Here is a 21,397-nt window from a genome sequence, read left to right as displayed (position 1 = left end):
AAGCACTCCTACTTATGGGTTGATAGAATGCACTCCCTTCCAGTTGTACTTTCTAGAATGTTCTTCATTGTTCACTTGATGAGTCACCAGATGCTACAGAACTTGCTCAACAATCTAGCACAATATCACAACATAGCATCACATGCAACTTCAATCAATGCCCCTGCATCAGAGTACTCAATTCCATCATAAAACATAAAAATTCAGCTAACATCCACCAACTTAGTCTTAGTATGCAAATGCTGAAAAATTTATAAAAACTGATCCTAATATGACCCTAATAATGCTAAAGTTCAAGCTCAACCTAGGTAAAAGGACTTCTAAATGATAACTCATTTGGAGATTAATCACACCAACAAACCTAAGTTTTTTCTTATCATCAAGCAACTACATGCATGAAAACTACAACTAAAAGCAATGCCATAGGAAAACTATCATGAAATAATTCAGAAAATCTCTTTCATTTTGTTTTTCAACCATTAGAGAAATGTTGATACACTGTATACAACAAATATGATCTCAAACCAAGGAATACAATTTCAAGTTAGCAAATTCAGAATTCATAGAGTGTAGTAGTGTGCAGGCTACGTGTATCCAATCAATACTTAGATAAGTTAGAAAAATTGTTCCTACTCAGCTTATGATTTTCAATTCTACAATAATCTATCTTGACTATGTTGGAGCTATTACTAGCATTTCCAACTTATTCCTAAATTTATTTTCGTTTTTTAAAGACAAAATTCCCTGCAACATATAATAAAGATATGAGATTTAAATTTCAAAATTTTCTAAAATCTCTAAGAATTGAGAACATACACCTAAAGTGTTCAAAGTTTTCTATGAATCCTAATTCTACTAAGTTTCTACAACATTCCTCTACCATTTTACAACATAAAGGTTTTCATCATCGGACATCATCAAAATTTGCTAAAAGAAACTAACTTTCATTGATTTCCTAATACTAACCTTCCAGCATCACAAATGGATTTCCTATATTATTTTAACAAAATATACAAACACTACTAAACATGCAGTCCTAAACAAAACACAACCAAATGACAAAATAAAATTCAACAAACAATACACCCTCAAATCTAAGGGATGCATTATCCTCGATGCATGTTAAAAAAATGAGAAAAATGCAATGAGAAATGGAGAACAAAACTCCCTTAAGTTGGTTTGCGTGGGTTTTTTCTTGGGTTGATGGTGCTTGGGCAGACTCTCTTGACAGTGACCTTAAATTTTGAAGAACTCTTTCTCTTTTGGCTCATCGACGTTGTCGTAGCTTTGGACATAACAACATTAGGAATGAGAGTAGCTGCTGCTGTTACAACATCCTTCAATTTTGTTGTAGGGTTTTTAACTTTGGGCTCCTCCTTTGTTTCTTTAGTGCTGCTGTTAACTTCCTAAAAAGGCTATTTTTAAGGCCTTTTTCACTTAAGTTGTTGTTTGTTTAAAAGCTCATTTTAGGCATTTTAGGATCATGTAGTTGCATATAGTTACATTTGTGGTGATAGTTCTATTTTATTTCTTAATGATGCTACTTGAGGGAGAGGTGCAGTTTGTCTGTGGTGTGCAGGGAATAGCAAGTAAAAAGGACTAGATGGGAAGTAATGCAGCGACATCACACGTTGCTGAAGCAGATTGAAATGCCTTGGCATTTCTGGCACAGAAAACGAAAAAAAGATATAGATGTACGAGGACAGCTGGCTCTGCACTTGAAATGATTGTTGTAACCGCCTTCCAGAGTTGCTATGGGACCACTGCCACCTGGAGGACAAGGTTAACGCACTACATGTGATTATAGGGGTATGAGGGGTATTTTGCACCCAACAACCTCATCATTACCCCTAGATATTTTTATTATATATTACACCTCAAGGGAGTCACTACAAGATGTGAAGAGGCACACGCATAGAGCATAAAAAATCATATTTTTATTTTCCTTTTCCTTTTCTTCTTCATTGGGTTTTCCTCCATTGATAAAGCTCCAAGCATTGGCAAGCTAGGTGCTGAGAGGAGCTAGCGAGCTAAGGTGGTTCGTGGTGGCCGAGGAGACCTCCGGTGGCTCGTCGAAGGCTACTTCTTACTTTCCTTTTTGCTACTATTTTTATATTTATTTGTGGGTTGTTGGAACGAATATTTGCATGACTTTGTGTTTGGATATTTCGAACCCCCCATGAACTAACTTATTTGGTGGTGGTTGGTTTAATGGATATTTAGACTTTATTTTAATGGTATATTTAAGTTTATTTTGGTTCTTTATTTGCTTTGCTAATGAATGCTTCACCATCTAGGCTTGTAAGAGGCATGGAAATACCCATTTCTTAGATGAAGTTTAGGTATTCAGGAGAAACCTAAGCTAAAAATACTTGTAAGTATTCGAGAGAACCGCAAGACAAGATCCTCATAAGCAATGGGTTATAGTATTTTCAAGGGGCTTTGAACCGGCCTAGGAATATTATAACCTAATCCCTTAGATCTCGGGAGAGACTAGAATAGGATTTCAACGATTAAAAAGGGTGTCTTTATCAATAGGGTAGGCTGTCCAACATCGTTGAGTGAGAGCAGATGCCTTGGCATCCTATTCTGTTAGGTTCTTTTGAGAACATTTTAGGAAAGCCCTGTCGAACAAGTAAAGATTAGATAGCTTAAATATACCCGAGGAATAAGTTTAGCATCCTTAAATCAATCCCTATCATTCATTCCATTGGAAGCTTGTCACGTGAGGATTATATTCTTTTCATTTTATTTGTTGTTTATTTAGTGTTTATTTACCATTTTTCATTGCCTCGATATTGTACCGTTTTCAACACTAAACATCTTATCTTGCCACTGCATTTCCATCCACTACACCATCAGACCATTCATCTGTATCCATCAGCATACACATTTTCATTTGCCGTGACATTTGTATATATAAACACTAACTATACATAGATAGATTAATACATAGCTTTGGTTAGACTTTTGTAATTTTGCCCAACCCTATAGAGATGATAGTCACTCATCATTATATTACTTGAGTGATTGTGCATACTTGCACATTATCTGTATATATTTTATAGTACTCACACACGCGGACATCTGCCAACGAGTTCAACGGTAGAGTCTTTAGGTAGATTGTTGTCAGCTGATGCATCACCTTCAGTAATGACGCTACTGATTATCTGGACAACATCAAGATCTTGTTATTTTGGTACTACAACATCCTTATCACCATGTCATAATTTAATTCCAATAATTCTTGTGCTACTTGCTCCTCCTTACTTCAGCATCAGTAACAGGTTCACTGAATGTCTTCAGAGTCGGCAGTAAGGACATCAGTAGATACCATCAAATCAATCATGTCATCCTCATCTTCCTCATCTTTTTTATCAAAAACATTGTATTCTTCCTCATCTTTTGTTATTGCATCATTCTCTTCAGCATCGTCCTCATGTTCCCCATCAGAGCTGACAGAGCTTGCTGCATTATTTGGTATAACTAGTGGGGCTAAGTCTTTTAGCACTAACGTCGGGAAAGCAGGGAATGTAACTTCTATCTTCTTGAATTGCTTGCTGATAATTTTTTGAATTGCTTTGTCACGATTATTGTCATATTGTCAATATTGCACTTAGGCATTGTGCATTTAAGACTAGTTTTACAGCACGTCACTCAACATTGATAGGATGTTATCTTGCTTGGCTTCTATCGATGCCATGGCATTTTGTAATTCCAGCATAACAGGATTTACTGGTGGCATTGTTTTATGATCAACATTAGCAACGAGTTCACTGAATATCTCCTCTTTATGATGTTCAAAGTCTGGTCATTTGATCAAACCTATTCTAATAGAAGTTGGATTGAGATAAATCTGATCAGAAGATAATGTTGGCGCTTATGCTTGTTGGCACATTGAAGTGATTAGTGAGGAAAAAAATAAGTATCCTGAAGTTTTCTTAGCACATGAAAAAAGTTCAATCGAGATGATTTTACCAACATCAATATGTCGTCTAACCAAAATAGAGTGTTGCAATAATGGTTTATCTTTAGAAATCGAAGAGGAATGCATAATAGGTATCAAACGGGTTCGAAGAAAAGTAAACCATACCCTTGCTGGTTTGTTAAGATGCAACCTTTTTCATTGTGTTTCATTGTGTATACTCCTACCAGTGATATATCCCAAGATTTCTTAGTACACAAACATCAATGCCAACTTGTTCAAAATCAACATTGGCCATATTATTGACGAATTTTGTATGCTCACAGGCAGCATTCGTAATACCCAACAATGAGTTTATTGGCTTCGCCAACCAATGGACTAACTTGTTTTTAACAAAAACCATTAGCTTCTTCTCTTCAGTGAGGTTACTATAAATTCCCATACTAGCTCTTGAGAGATGTTCACTGGATGCTCACAAAACTTCTCCCAACGGAGTGTAGAAATGATGTCCTTGATGTAATCAACTTGATACAAATCTTCGATTGAGGATAGATCGAACCCTTGTTCAAAACAAAAATACCTATAAAAAAATTCCTCTTTATAGCATTGTTGTTACTTGTGCTTCACAAACTTGATCGAACCTTCACCGAAAATCATCAATTGTTGCGACTCTCTCAGCGGTGGAGTAGGTAGCCAATGAAAACCTTTAGGTGCACTCTTATTCATGGGTGCCATGAAAATCACTTGGATGAAGGAAGGAAAATAAGAAAAAATGAACACTTTGTGGGTTTCGGAAGAAGAACGATCAAGGAAAAAATAATATTATGGTAAAATATGTATGAAGGTTGATTTTGAGGGAAATGTAATAAAGGAATAAAATTAAAAATTAAAAAGTTTGAAAAAGATAAGGATAAAAAGTTTGAATGAAGGGTGTTAATTAGATGAGGTGACGGTGATGATGTAGTGGGGGAGAATATGGGGTATAACTCACACATTTTTACCGCCCAAAATTTATCTTAGCCAATTGTCAGATTTACAGCTATGGAAGCAATAAATAACACTCAAAATTGATCCAAATACTGAACAACAATCGTCAAAGATAAACAAAGAAGATGGATGCCTAGCTATAACAGGGACTTGTACAGAAAACAACCAAAATTAAAATGAATGCAATATACAAAAACTAACTAATGTAAAAAAAATTGACTTATTAGATGTTATAAGAATAGTCAAAGAGTGATAGGTTCTCTTAATGTGATGGAAGAAATGTGTAGGCTTTGTTGTTGGTAATAAGGCTTCAAACGTTGCCCATTAACTTTGAATGCACTTCTATCCACTAAGTTATTTATCATATCATCACCATGAGGAAAAACTTCAATGACTTCAAATAGACAATACCATCGAGATTTTAGCTTCCCAGGGAAAAGTTTTAGGCGAGAGTTAAATAACAATACATGCTATCTAGATCGAATTACTTGACAAGATATGCTTGTCATGCATCTTTTAATCTTGGCCTTGTAAATTTATGCACTCTCGTAAGCATTGTTTTGCATCTTTTCTAACTCCTTGATGTCTAGCATCATTTTTTTCACCAGTAACATCTAGATTAAATTCAACTGCTTCAAATCCCACATGTTTTTGTGCTCCAACTCTACTGGTAAATGGAAAGGTGTTCCATACACTATGAAATAATGAGACATTCCTAGTGGAGTTTTGTATGTTGTCTTACTAGCCCATAATGCATCCTCAAGATTTAGAGACCAATACTTTCGAGAAGGGTTAACAACATTTTCGAGAATTTGCTTGATTTCACTGTTAGAAACTTCAACTTGGTCGTTAGTCTACAGATGATATGTTTTAGCAATTTAACGCTTCACCCCATACTGATTTAATGCTCTAGTAGCTTGTGTGCTAATGAACTAAGATCATTTATCACTGAAAAATGCTCATAGAGTTCCAAAACGAGTAAAAATGGTTTTGTGAAGAAACCTTATAACTGCTTTATCATTGCAGGTGGATAATGCCATAACTTCTATACATTTAGAAACATAGTCAACAACAACCAAAATAAAGAGTTTTCCACATGACGAAGGATATGGTCTCATGAAATCCATCCTCCAAACATCAAAATGTTCAATTTCCAAAATAAGTTGCATTGGTATTTCATTGCGACGAGAAATGCTACATGTTCGTTGGCATCGATCACATTACTTGACAAAATCATTGGCATCCTTGAACAACGATGCCCAATAATAGCTACGTTGAAGGACCTTTTCTATAGTTCATATTCCTTTAAAATGTTTTTTCATAAGGAGTGATGTGGTGCTGATGCAAAATTCTTTACTGCTCACATTCTGGGAAACATCTTCTCAGTATTATTTGAAAATGTATGGCTTCTCCTAATGGTAAGCACAAACATCTCTTAAAAACTTTTTCTTCCTTTGTAATTAAGATCAAGTGATAGCAATCTACTTACCCAATAGTTGACGAAGTCCACGTACCAAGGTAAGACTTCTACAACAAGTGATTGCTCATCAGGAAAGTTATCTTGAATTGCTAGCATTTTTCCATCCTCATTTCCAACTTCTAATCGTGACAAATGATCAACCACTTTATTCTTGGATCCCTTATTGTCTCTTAATTCAATTTCAAACTCTTGAAGTATCAATACCCATCACATTAACCACGACTTAGTATCCCTCTTGGCAAATAAATTCTTCAAAATTGAATGATTGGTGTACATAATTACCTTAGTTCCAACCATATAAGAGAGAAATTTGTCAAAGTAAAGCACCACAATAAGTATTTCCTTTTAAGTTGTGGTGTAATTAATCTAGCCAATATTCAAAGTTTGACTGACATAGTATATAGCATGGAAGACTTTTTATCTCCTTTTCCCCAGCACTAATCTGACATCTTTTTTTTAACTGCCAGCAACAAATAAAATAGATATATGAGCTTAAATGGTTAAATGGGCAATGCCAATCTGGTGCTATAACTATATGAGCAATGAATAACTTCCGTTTGATTGTTTCAAATGATTTCATCACTTCATCATCAATCAAAAATTTCATATTATGCTCCAACAATGAGCATAATGGTCTAGCAAGTTGGGAGAAATCCTTGATGAATATTCGATAAAAGCCAACATGTCCTAAGAAACTCCTAACTAATTTCACATTGGTTGGAGGTGATAGCTTTTCAATAACATCCAATTTGTCCTTCTCTATTTCAATGCCAAGAGTGGAAATGTGATGCCCCAACATTATACCTTCAGTCACCATGAAGTGAAATTTTTTCCGATTCAAAACCAAGTTGGTTTCTTCATATATTTTTAACACAAAAGCTAGATGATTGATGCATTGATCAAAATCTTACCTAAAAATAGAAAAATCATACATGAATACCTCCAAGTAATCTTCAAACATTTCGGAGAATATTTCCATCATGCAACGTTGAAACGTTGCTTGGGCATTGCACAAACCAACGACATTCTTCAGAAAGAAAAAAATATCATAAGGGCAAGTGAAAGTAGTTTTCTATTGGTTCTCAAGTGCTATAACTATTTGGTTATAGCCACTATACCCATCTAAGAAACAATAGAAAGCTTTTTTGGCTAAACGATCCAACATTTGATCTATAAATGACAACGAGAAGTGATCATTCCTTGTAGCTTTGTTGAGCTTTCTATAGTCCATGCAGATTCTCTAGCTAGTAGTAGTCCTTGTTGACACTAACTCATTTTTTTGTTATTTGTCACCACAGTAATGTTGCCTTTATTTGGAACGTACTTATCGGGCTAACCAATTACTATTCGAGATTGGGTATATGACTCCAGCATCCAACCACTTTATGATCTCCTTTTGAACAACTTCTTTCATGATAAGATTTAATCCCATTTGTTGCTTGACTGGACTGATGTTGGGATCTTCTAGTAAAATTTTATGCATACAAAATATTGGACTAATGCCTTTAATATCAGCGATGTTCTAGACAATTACTCACTTGTGATCCTTTAGTACAATGATCAGCTTAACTTTTTGTAATGCTTTAAGATTTGCTGCAATAATAATTGGTAAAGTATCATTATCCCTGAGATAAACATACTTCAAATTCTCGGGTAAAGGCTTTAATTCTAAGTCACGTGGTTCTTCAATTGAGGTTTTAAGAGCATGAATAGGACGATAAATGAGTTCTAATTATTCAAAATATTGTATATAATTTCCTTCAGCTCCCTGATCCTCAACTATCTCTTCAATTGTTGCTATAGTGCTGACAACATCATGGATGTTGTGGAATTCATGTCAATGCTCCTATACAAACACATCAATAACATCAACTGAAAAGAATCCAACATTATTATCAATATATGAAACATTATTCAAAACATTAAAAGTAATATACTCATCATTCAATCGCATACTAAGTTCCCCCTTTTCTACATCGATCAAAACTCCGTCGATAACAAGGAATGGGTGGCCAAGTATGATGAGAACATCTTTGTCTGCTTCACAATCTAAAATGATGAAGTCTGTGGGAAAATGAACTTGTCTACTTAAACCAACATATTTTCTATAATGCCACTAGGATGTATGGTTGATTTATCATCAAGTTGCAAACTGACAGTGCTAGATCTTGTTTCTCCACTTCCAAATTTCCTAAAATTTGACAATGTCATTAGATTAATGATAACATCCAAATCACATGAAGCTTTTCCTACAAATTTATCACTAATAATGCAAGGATGAGTAAAACTCCCTGGATCTTTAAGTTTAATTGGTATTTGGCTTGTGGTTGTAGCACTACATCCCTCGGCAAGTGCAACAATATCAAATTCTCCGAGCCTTATCTTCTTGGAAAGAACTTCCTTCATGAATTTGATGTAATTTGGATTTTTATCCATTGCCTTAATCAACATAATGTTGATTTTAAATTGTCAAAGCACATCTATGAATGCTCGGTATTATTGATCTTCCTTAGTTTTCTTGATTCTTTAAGGAGAATGAGGAGGCATCATTTTTTGTGGTTGCTATGATATTGGCTTTAGAGAGGTATCTGACTGTGTGGTAGGCATTAGTCCAGGCTTACTACACTGTCCTGCTTCTCTTGCTGTAACATTCACAGTGGGTGTTTCAAGATCAACTTCTATGCTCTTACCCTTGTTATTCTTTGTAGCCCCTTCATCATTCTTCTTTGGATCTTCAATAAGTTTTCCAATAGAGGCCACTTCGAGTAGTAATGGACTTTCAATGCTCATTGTATTGAGCTTTCCCTTGCTTCTTTGGATTCCCGGTATCGTTGGGTAGCATTCCTTGTAATCTATTGCTCAAGGCATTCGTCATTTGGCCAACTTGGTTTCTAAAGCCCTTAATAATGCTAATTGACTTGCCATGTACTCATTCATTAAGTCTTCAAGATATGATAGATTGGAGGTTTGTGTTATGGATTAGCCTTGATAGTTTTTCCTTTGTTGTGATTGTGTAGCCTGATGTTGTATTTGAGGCTGTGGTATTTCTTGATGCTGATTGTACTGATGTGGTTGATTATAATGATGCTGCTGAGGGTTCTTAACATTTTGGATCCTCCAAGACAAATTGGAATGGTTTCGAAAGTTGACTTTACAAGTGTTGCCATATGAATTATCATTCATATTGTAATTCCTCACCTAGAAAATATACTCGGGGTTTTGAGGGCATTCTCCATAGTTGTGATTATCTCTAAGACAAACACAAGAAACACTATAAGCAATTTTTACCTCATAGATTCCCCATGTCTTTTGTAGGTTTTTCACCACATCCTTCAATATTGAGATTTGGGAGGCCATAGAATTGAAAGCATCTAAATCTACTACTGCAACATTGCGTCTACCAAACATGTTTATCATGTTGGGGTATTGGTAGTCATTGGTTGATATTCTCTCCATAATATCATAGGTTTCATTGTACGTCTTATCTAGTAATGCCCCATTTTTTGAAGTATCAACCACCATTTATGTCAAATGTGAAAATATGTGTATTGGATATTTTCGCAGTAAGTCCTTGAATCTTTCCCATACCTCGTACATGCTCTCATCTTCTAACTATTTGAAGGAAGTGAGGTCATTCCGAAGTTTGGAATTCTTGTTAGAGTGTGTTGAATTACAACAAAAACTTTTGTGCTAACTCGTTCCACGATACTATAGCACCAGGTTGCAGCAATGTCAACCATGCTCTAGATTTATCTCTCAGTAAATAAGGGAACATCTTTAGCTTTAATGCCTCTTTAGGAACTCATTGTTAAACAAATAAATCAAAAACTTCCATGAAAGATTAAATATGTGCTCAAGGATCTTCAGTAAATGAACCACTATATTGTCCCATGGACTACAGCATTTGAAACATAACTCTTTATCTCGAAATTCGCAACATGAATTACTGGTCGCACAATGACAGGATGTAGGTCATCAAGTGTTGGGACCACGTGCTCTTGAATAGGGAGATCACAGTCTTCTATATTGTAAAATTTTTGTGGTCCAAATCCATTACCAGCCGACAATTCTTCATCATCTCCATGCTATAGAGGAGGTAGAGCATTATTATCTTGCATAGTTATGTGTTCTCAGGTAGCTTCTCTTCGATGATGAAAAAATGTTTATTCTATTTCCGAATTGAATGGCTCTAGCTCATTGTTGACACGATACACAAAATAGTAAAACTAATAAAAATGAAAAAATGCCTACAAAAAGAAAAGAAACACATAAGTAAATAATAAAACAAACTCTAATGTAAAACCAATGCTCCCTGGAAACGGTGCCAAAAACTTGATGCTAAGTAAATGCGATAGTAAAAGTGCAAGCATACATTGTCATACAATTAATAAAGTGGTAACATAAAAGTTACGAGTGTAAAATGGCACATGGAGCAAAACTTGTTACAAAAGAGTTTGTGTACGAAAGAGATTGATTTGGTGATCATCAAATTGATAGCAAAGTAAAGATACCAAGATGATGAGAGTAGGGAAATGTTGCAGCAAACAAGGAAGCAATCAGAACAATGGACCTAAGACGTTGTTCTACTTGGCTGCTAGTAAAATGATTATGCTTTAGCACTATATATTATGAGTCATGCAACGATTAATATTTCATCTAATGATTTTTAACTCTCATTAAAGCAATAGATTAATAGTTAACTAGGCATAACATTGACTTCCTATATCTCTATACAAAATTGTTTACTCTCGTAAAACATCAATGTTGTGGAATAGATATCAGGCAATCTTAATTACATTTATCTTGAAAAATAATCAAGATAATGTATCATAAAATGCTATTATCTCTAATAATACATCTATTAAGAACACAACCTATAAAATAATGTTTAAAGCAAAAATAATATTATAAGCATAACACCTTATGTTTGATACTAAATAAAAATAGTAAATTTAAACATCCAACTTCATAATATTGTTTCTCCCTTTTCAAGTCGAATACACAAAGCAAGGTTAAATCCCAATCGATCACTGCTACTACACGGTTACTCCAATGTTGTTGGTGCACTCCTCGACTAATGGATTAGGCTATCATCGTGGATAAAAAGGTGGAGAAAATTTAAGATATGAGGGAATTGACTCTCAACTAATGATTTTTCTCCACATTTTTGGTGATTCTAGAGCCCTTGATAGTTCATCTTCTAGATGTACATTCAAAAAGGTTCTCCATTCTTCACCTAGTGAGTAATCAAATGATGCATATCCTACTTAGCAATCTGGCACAACATCACAACATAGAATCGCATATAGTTTCAATTAATACCCAGCATCAACGTATCCAATTCCATCATAAAACATAAAAATTCAGCCAATATCCACCAACTTAGTCTCATTATGCAAATGATGAAAAAATTATAAAAAATGATCCTAATATGACCCTAATAATGCTAAAGTTCAAACTCAACATAGGTAAAAATACTTATAAATGAGAAATATTTTGGAGAGTTATCAATCAGAGTCTCCCTATACTTCGAGTTAGGTCTGAGTCATATAACGTCTACACTTTACCTGACTAGTCTACTCCTCTAGAGTATTTGGGAAGTGTTTGAGTCACTTAGCATCGAAACAACATCTAACTAGCATTTTAAGTGCTCAACCACCAGATTGGATATATCTAGATAATCCTCATTCTACCACACAATCATCATACAAGTGACTCGGTGTCCTCGTCGTTTCCTGAGCATCATACAAAGGCATAAGTCCCATTGAATATTAGCTCATTAAGATATTATATTATCACACAATTCATTAGGGTGTTCCACTTGTAAGCTTATTAGAAAGTTTCTCTTATTGAACCCTTTGGTTTCCCTTTTCAATTTTGAGGTAAACTTATAGCTCAAACATTCACAATGGTATCGATACTCCTCTCTGGGTATCAGTACTCCCCCATGTGGTATCGATACTTCCCCAAGTATCAACACCAAATTTATATTCGATATTTTAAAATATCTCTCAGTAGCTATACTTGCCTAGGAGTATCGATACTCCTCCTCCTGGGTATTGATACTCCCTTGAGAATATATACCAAAATTATCTTTGATGTTTTGAAAAATACCTCGGTATCCATACCCTTATGGGGCATATTGATACTCTACCCTAGGTATCGATACTTCCATGAGTATCGATACCAAAATTGGATTTGATGTTTCTGATCAAGGCCCTGAGTATCGATACTAAGCCCCGAGTATCGATACTTTTTCTTAAGTATCAATACCATTTAAGCAATATCGATACTCCTTGATGGGGTATCAATACTCTCCTTACAAACCCTTTGAATTTTTCCTTTACACGATCAATAGTTTGATACTATTCTTACAATACTGATACCCTCTTCCTAGAAAACTTTGTTTAATTCATTTAAAATCCTCCAATTCGTTCCTAAAGTGTCCCCAAGCCCTCAAATGGTTTTTAAAGCTTATTTAATACTTAATGAACATGAAAGGCCATTATTTTACTCATGAATAACAACAAATCTCGTTTTCGTGCATTTAAACCCCCAAGTTGCACACAAATGGCTCATACACCCAAACATACATCAAAACTACACATGCTAATCTACTAGTAGTAAAGAAATGTTAGAAGTGTGTTACCTTATATCTAGAGACTGAAGAAACAACCCAAGGTTCACCCAATCACTTCTTTCTCCTTGCCCTTCACTTTAGAGCTTTCTCCAACTTCTCTCACTAACCAAAAGCAGTTGAAAGGATAACTAACTTACTTGGAGACTTTAAAAGAGTAAAAACATTATTATAAACTCTTTGGGATGGATTTGGAACACCCAAGAGTCCTAGAACCTAAAACTCCTACCATGGCCTATATGAGCAAACCTTGATATTAAGATCTCAAAAGAAAGCTCTAAGGGAGAAGATATCTAATCTTAGCTTTACGAATTTGGGCTAGGGGAAAGGATCATAAAGTTGTTTCCTTTGATGGCTTTCAATATAGAGAAATAGAAAAGAAAGGGGTATGGAGAAGACAAGGAAAGATGAAGAAAAAGAGGATCCTGCATGTTTACATCACCAAGTTTTAATAAATTTTCAACCTTAAAAAAAGACACCCTTCCTAGATTTAAACGGGCTTAACTTAAGCCCAAACTATCCCACAAATGGGTATGGGTTTCTCACAAGCCTAATGGGGTTTATTGAAATCTCTTTCGGGTTAGCCCAAACTCCTAACCTGGAAATCAGGGTGTTATAACTCTGCACTTCTAAGAAAAAATTTCGTCCTTGAAATTTTCCTAAGTAGAAGAGATGATGATACTGAAGTTGCATATCTTCTTATGTCTCCTAGGTTGCTTCTTTCACACCATGGTTCTTCCACAATACTTTCACTAACAGAACCCGCTTGTTTCTCAATTCCTTGACCTACCGATCTAGAATCATTATTGGCTCTTCTTCATAGGTTATATTGACTCACTTCGATTTGCTCTAGTAGAACGATATAGGAAAAGTCAAAACGATATCTCCTAAGCGTCTCTACATGAATCACATTATGAATACGCTCCATCTCTAGCGGCAAGGCTAGTCGATGGGCTACGGGTCTGACTCTCTCAAAAATCTCATAAGGTCCAACGAAGTGCGGAGTTAATTTCCCTCTGCGCCCAAACCTAATCACCTTCTTCCAAGGTGACACATTTAGGAAAACGTTATTACCCATTTCAAACTCTAGATCCTTACGCTTTAAGTTTAAGTACGATTTTTTTATCCAAAGCTTCTTTTAGTCGACTCTAAATTAAACATACCTTTTCTAATTAGGTAAGAACCGACTATCTTCCTCTCACTAAGCTCTGTCAAGCATAAGGGTGCCCTACACTTTCTCTTACACAAGGATTCATAGGGAGCCAGCCATCTGGATGCTCGACTGGTAGATGTTGTTGTAAGTAAACTCAACCAATGATAGGTGATCATTCTAACTACCCTCTAGGTCTATTACGCAACATCTAAGAATATCCTCCAAAATTGAATCACACACTCAGACTAGTTATCTGTTTGCATATGAAAAGTGATAATGAAATGTAATCGGGTGCCTAAAGTCTCATGAAGTGTTTTCTTAAACCTCGATGTGAAACGTAAATCTCGATCAGAGATAATTGATGTCGGTACTCCATGTAATCTATTTATCTCTTGGACATACAATCTAGCCAACCTTTCTGGGAAAATCCATGTGAACTGGAAAAAAATGAACGGACTTGGTAAATCAGTCGACCACTATCTAGATTACATCGTGCTTCTTCTGTGTCATTGGTAACCCAAGCACGAAATCGATGGTCACTCTATCCCACTTCCACTATAGAATCTAGATAGGTTGAAGTAACACGGATGGAACCTGATGTTCTACTTTGACTAGCTGACAAGCTAAGCACCTAGACATGAACTCAAATATTTCATTTTTAATACCTAACAACCAATATAACTGACGAAGGTCTTCATACATCTTGTTCCCTACTAGGTGGACCGAAAAGTGACTGTAGTTTGCCTCACCAAGGATCTTGGCGCATAGCTCACTGATCGATGGAACACGCAACCATCTTCAAAAGTATAGCACATCACTATCCTTTAGTGTAAAAACAGGCACCTCATAATGACCGTTTTGTTCGATTTTAGCAAACAAGGGATGATTAGTCCTCTAAAGTTCCTTTACCTCTTTAACTAACTCGTGTTCAACTTGTAACTCAGTCAGCAACCCACCATCATCGATTAAGCTAAAGCACGCAAGAATGACTCGAAGTTTAGATATTGTCTTTCGGATCAAGGCGGCAACCACCACATTCGCCTTACCCAGATGGTAGTCGATCACACAGTTATAAACTTTAAGCAACACTACCCAACGTCATTGCCTCAAGTTCAACTCTTTTTGCGTAAGTAAATACTTCAAACTCTTGTGGTCGGTGAAGATGCGCCATCTCTCCGAATAGGTAAAGACCACAACTGCTAGTTTCAAATCATGGGTGGAGTAGTTGTGCTCATGCAGTTTAAGCTATCGAGATGTATACTCAACTACTTTACCTTATTACATCAACAATCAACCTAAACCATTCTATGAAGCATCGCTAAATACGGTGTAGTCCCTACCCAACTCCAGTTGAGTCAACACTGGTGTTTGAGTCAAAATTTCTTTTAGCGTCTCGAAGCTTTATTGATGCTTATCATCCCATAAAAGTAGTACTTCCTTTTGAAGTAGTTTTATCATTGGATCGGCAATCATAGAAAACTCTTTAACAAAACGACGATAGTATACTATGAGTCTTAGAAAACTACGCACCTCGGACACATTCCGTGGTGGCTCCCACTCAACAATGTCTCGAATCTTTTCAAGATCAACCTGAATACCCTCAGTGTACACTATATGACTCAGGAATCATACCTCTGATATCCAAAACTCATACTTACTAAACGAAGGATAACTGACGCTCTCTCAAGGTCTGTAGTACAATACGGTTGTGATAATCTTGCTCATATTTTGAACGTGAGTACACCAAGATTTCATCGATGAACACAACAACAAATTGATCTTAATACTGATAAAAGATCCTATTTATCAAGTCCATGAATGCAGCTGAGGCATTTGTGAGACCGAAGGGCATCACTAGGAACTCATAGTGACCATACCAGGTCCTAAATGAAGTCTTTGTTAGAGTATGCCCAAAGACCAATCATATGATGGTTGTATGGACACATTTTATTTACCATTTTTATTGAATAAAGGCATTGGCACTATTATTTTCAGTCATATATCTTTGTCTAACATAAACTAAAAGATAATAAAGTCCATATAATAATATGATTATTATTAAATATCCTTAGTCAAATATTATTATGGGTATGGACAATAATAATATGTTTAAGACTAACGTGCTATTGATTGATAACAATGAGTTGTCATTGACATAGAGATGTATGAATCGATGAATGAATATGTTGTTAGAGAACAACATATTGGATTGACCCACTATGAGTATATGTCTTGGATTATTATGTGATGGTCACAACATTGCTCATGGTGATGACTATATGTATGATCCTCGGACTTGAGATCATTAATATCTCAACATATATTGTTATATGTTTTGATATTGAACTATAAAGATTGATATTGAATATATCTCGATATATGTAGTGAATGTGAATGATTAAGATATAATTTGTCATTTCTACATAATAGGAAATATATCATAGGCCACTTGATTGAGTGAGACTATAAATGTATGGCCATGCTCGAATAAGTTGATATGAGATATTACAAAGTATTCGTTAATTATAGTCTACTCTAAATATCAAGAAATAATAGATAGGTCATACAAGTGTGACTATTCCTAGACTTGTGCCTATTTTGGATATAAAGGACAAAATGATGTAATACATAAAAGAGTCAATCACGAAGATGATATGTCGAATCATGATTCTTGTAACTAAGGTGAAAATGATATATTTCTAGATGTCACTCATTATTTGTAATATTAGAATGGTTCTAATAATTACTACTATTGTTACAAGAACCTACATGGTCACACCCTAAGGTTGAAATGAACAAATATTAAATGAATTTAATTGTAAAATATAATTATAGTTAATATATGTATATTTGATATACACATAATTTAACTGCCCCGAATAAAATAAGTGTACATTAAAAGAATATAATTTCGATTACAACTCTTTTAATGAATATTTAATTCAGAATAATTAAATAAGATTTTTATTTCAGAATAATTAAATCATATTTTAATTAATTTAAAATTAAAACCCTAAAAGTTAGTGTAACTCATGTATATAAAGATAAGCAAGGGTCTAGCAACCGTTTTTTTTTATCTTTTTAGCCTATTTTCTTAAAAACCGTTTTGGAGAAAAAAGTGAAAAATATATGCTTTCAATCGGGTGAACTAAGTAGAGCCCGAGATATTTTCGTGGAGGCTTGCAATTCAAAATTGTTTGTGATCACTATTACCATTGCTATAATCTTGTTGTTTTTCAATGAACCCAATGTAAGTAATTGTATCCCTTTCCTCCCTTTTCAGTTTTATCGTACATGGATCACTGGTGAGACCATCGAGTTTGTTTCCACTACGCCATGGGGTGTGTCGACGGTCCCAACAATCTTTGTTATGTCGGCCTCTTTAACTTTCACCTCAAGTCAATCTTGGAGAACACGCTAGCTCCCTTAAGCTGGTCAAACAAGTCATCGATCCTCGTAAACATGTATCGATTAGCTTGCTCAATTGGCAATAGTCAATGCACAACCTCATTGACCTATCTTTCTTCTTTACGAATAACACTGACGCTCCCCATGATGAAATGATTTCTCGGTGAATACTTGCTTTAGCAGTTATTGGATTTGAGCCTTAAGCTTCTTCAAATATGTCGGTCTAATGCGGTAGGGAGAAATGAACACCAGAGCTAAACCTGACATGACTTGAATGCCAAACTCTAGTTCCCTATTTGGTGGTAAACCCGAAAACTCTTCTAGAAAAATATCATAAAAGTCCCTGACTACACGAATCTATTATAAAATCAGACATGAAACACGAATATCAACCACGTGAGCTAAAAATGCCTCATAACCATTGCTTAATAACTTGTGGTCTTCAAATGCTGAAATAATCCTTGTAGTACAATTGATTTCCTCGCTTGACATTATGAACTTGGTGTCATCTAACTTACGAAGTTTAAGTTGTCTCACCTTACACCTCAAGCTCGCATCATGCTTGGATAACCAATCCATTACAAGGATTACATTGAACTCTCAGAAGGGTAGTTCCATTAATTTGGCAGGAAATATTTGTCCTTGAACATCTACCAGACATCTATGGTGGACCTTGTCTAGTAACACATCTAATCCTAAATGACTTGAAACCTGGACCTTGACTTTTAAGTCATCAGCTAGGATACCACTCTTTTGGATATGATAATGAAAAATATAGGAATGAGTTGATTCGGGGTAGACTAAAGTAGTAACATACATACCAAAAACTGTAAAGATGCACTCCTTATGCATCGATGCATAAATCATATTCGATGTTTTCTATTTAAATTCATGCATCGATGCACTGTATGTGCATCGATGCACCTTAAACAATTTCTGGTATTTATCATCGATGCATCGGTGCACAATGAATGTGCATCGATGCACATTGCCCAGAACTGACATTTTAGCACGTAAATCATCAACTCTTCCCTTAATTCTTCTATTTTAAGCCCCTATTTTGACATTAAACTCAACTACTATAACTTGAACCAACTTATATCCATGTAAATCATCTTTAACCTCAAAATCCTATCTTCTTTATGAGATTCAAGAATCATACCAAATTTTCTATATGTTCTAAATCCAATTCTAACACTTAATCCTTCTTAATTAAGCTGATGACAAGTCAAATCCAACTTTAGAACTTCAAAAACCTTTCTATAACAAAAGTTCATTTATAAACCCTTAATACAAATTCCTTTCTAATTCTATCTCTTTGGTGTTTTAAGCTGATATAAGCTTTCCTTAAGCTTATATAACCCTCAAAGACTCAAATCCAACTTAAAACTTTCAAGAAATCATAAGCTAAATCAAACTTACCTTTGCTCTTGGCTTCCACGTGAAGAAGAAGAAGAAATGAGAAGAGAATTCTGGAGAATTCTCTCCCTCTCCACGTGTATATAATTCCCTTTTTTTTCTTAAATGATCAAATGACCATTTTACCCTTTATTTCCTTTAATAATTACTGAATAACCTTCATCATATTTCCAAGAAGTCATTGAACTATTCAATTATCCTACTTTAGTCACCAAATTCTGAAACTTTACAATTTGGTCACTAACCCGGTAATGCGGATGTTACAATCTTGTAACCTAGTAACAAGCTCTTTTGATGGCACCTAAGAACCTGCATATAGAAACACATTAATACGCTGAGATCATAAGCTCAGTGCCACACAAATAAACCTACTTTAATACATGCATCCAACATATAAGCATGTTACAAGTATGATTATGAGCATTTGCATACATTATCACAACAACAAGAGTAAGCATCATGGTATAGCTCGGGGTCACTTAGCCTCGCGAAACTCACACCTCTCTTTTCTTACTAAAGAACCTTAGGTGAGACCTGGGTCACATAGCATCAGCGTCTCCCTATACTTTGGGTTAGGTCCGGGTCACATAGCGTCGACACCTTACCCGACTAATCTGCTCCTCTATAGTACTCGGGACATGTTCGGGTCACTTAGCATTGATACAACATCCAACTAGCATTTTAAGTGCCCAAGAACCAAATTGGATATATTTAGATAATCCTCATTCTACCACACAATCATCATACAAGTGACTTGGTGTCCTCGTCATGTCTCGAGCATCATATAAAGGCATAAGTCCTATGGAATCTTGTCTTATTAAGATCTTATGTTATTACATAATTCATTAGGGTGTTCCACTTGTAAGATTATTAGAAGGTTTCCCTCATTGATCCCATTGGTTTTTCTTTTCAATTCCAAGCTAAACTTATAGCTCAAACATTCATGATGGTACTGATACTCTTTTATGGGTATCGATGCTTCCCTCTTGTGGAATCGATACTTCCTTGAGTATCGGTACCAAATTTACATTCAATTTTTTGGAAAATCTCTCAGTATAGAAACTTTCCTGGGGGTATCGATACTCCTCCATTTGGGTATCCATACTCCCTTGAGTATCGATACCAAAATTACCTTCAATGTTTTGAAAAAAATACCTCGGTATCGATACCCTACCCTAGGTATCGATACTCCCATATGTAATGATACAAAAATTATCTTTGATGTTTCTGATCAAGCCCCTGAGTGTCGATACTGGGCCTCGAGTATCAATATCATTTGAGTAGTATCGATACTCCTTGATGGGTTATCTATATGAGTTATCTATACTCTCTTCACAAAACCTTTGAATTTTTCCTTTACACGACCAACAATATATGTAATGTTCTTATAGTATCGATACTCTCTACCTATAAAACTTTGTTTCATTCATCTAAAATCCTCCAATTCATTCCTAAAGTATCCCCAAGGCTCCCAAATAGTGTTTAAAGCTTATTGAATACTTAGGGAACATAAAAGGTCAAATCTTTACACATGAATAACAACAAAGCCCATTTTCATGCATTTAAACCCCCAAGTGCACACAAATGGCGCATACATCTAAACATGCATCAAAACCACACATGTTGATCTACAAGCAATAAAGAAAGGTTAGAAGTGTGTTATCTTACACCTAGAGGCTGAAGAAACAACCCAAGGTTCCCCCAAGCACTTATTTCTCCTTACCCTTTACTTTAGAGCTTTCTCACACTTCTCTCACTAACAAAAGACATTGAAAGGATTACTAACTTACCTAGAGGCTTTGAAAGAGTAAAAATGTGATTATAAACTCTTTGGGATAAATTTAGAACACCCAAGAGTCTTATAACCCAAAACCCTCTTAAAACCCCCACCTTGGCCTCCATGAACAAACTTGGATATTAAGATCTCAAAATAAAGCTCTAGGGAGGAGATTTCTAATCTTACCTTTAAAATTTAGGCTAGGGAGAAAGGGTAAAAAGTTACTTCCTTTGATGGCTTTCAAAAAAAGAGAGAAAATGAAGAAGAAAAGGGTAGGGAGAAGAAAATGAATGACGAAGAAAAATAGGAGCCTGCATGTTTACATCACCAAGTTTTAACGAATCTTTAGCTTCCAAAAAGTTTAGGGGTTAATTGATCTTGTAGTCCTTCCCCATTCCTGTTTGTTTCAAAGATGCCCCTTCTTAAACTTAAATGGGCTCAACTTAAGCCCAAACTATTCCACAAATGGGCATGAATTTCTCACAAGCCTAATTGGTTTATTAAATTTTCTCTTGGTTTAGCCCAAACTCCCAACTCAGAAATCAGAGCATTACACCCACCTCTTTCACTAATCAAAGAAAAGATAAATAAGTTACCAACTCATTTAGGAG

At 35.3% G+C, this 21,397-nt stretch overlaps 1 protein-coding gene across 1 annotated transcript; it reads right to left on the bottom strand.

Moving 5' to 3' along the window:
- Positions 1-8,480: 8,480 nt before the first annotated feature.
- LOC120120900 lies at positions 8,481-8,828 on the bottom strand. Its single transcript, XM_039140406.1, has one exon. It carries the CDS (start codon positions 8,826-8,828, stop codon positions 8,481-8,483), a length of 348 nt encoding a protein of 115 aa, XP_038996337.1.
- Between the last annotated feature and the right edge of the window lie 12,569 nt (positions 8,829-21,397).

This window comes from Hibiscus syriacus, unplaced genomic scaffold (genome assembly GCF_006381635.1).
Source record: "Hibiscus syriacus cultivar Baekdansim isolate YM2019G1 unplaced genomic scaffold, ASM638163v2 tig00110348_pilon, whole genome shotgun sequence".
NCBI classification, from domain to species: domain Eukaryota; kingdom Viridiplantae; phylum Streptophyta; class Magnoliopsida; order Malvales; family Malvaceae; genus Hibiscus; species Hibiscus syriacus.
This window is presented reverse-complemented; position numbering and strand designations above follow the sequence as displayed.

Excerpts from the sequence above, each read along its gene's own strand:
- LOC120120900 (XM_039140406.1), bottom strand. The coding sequence starts at position 8,828 with ATGGATAAAAATCCAAATTACATCAAATTCATGAAGGAAGTTCTTTCC.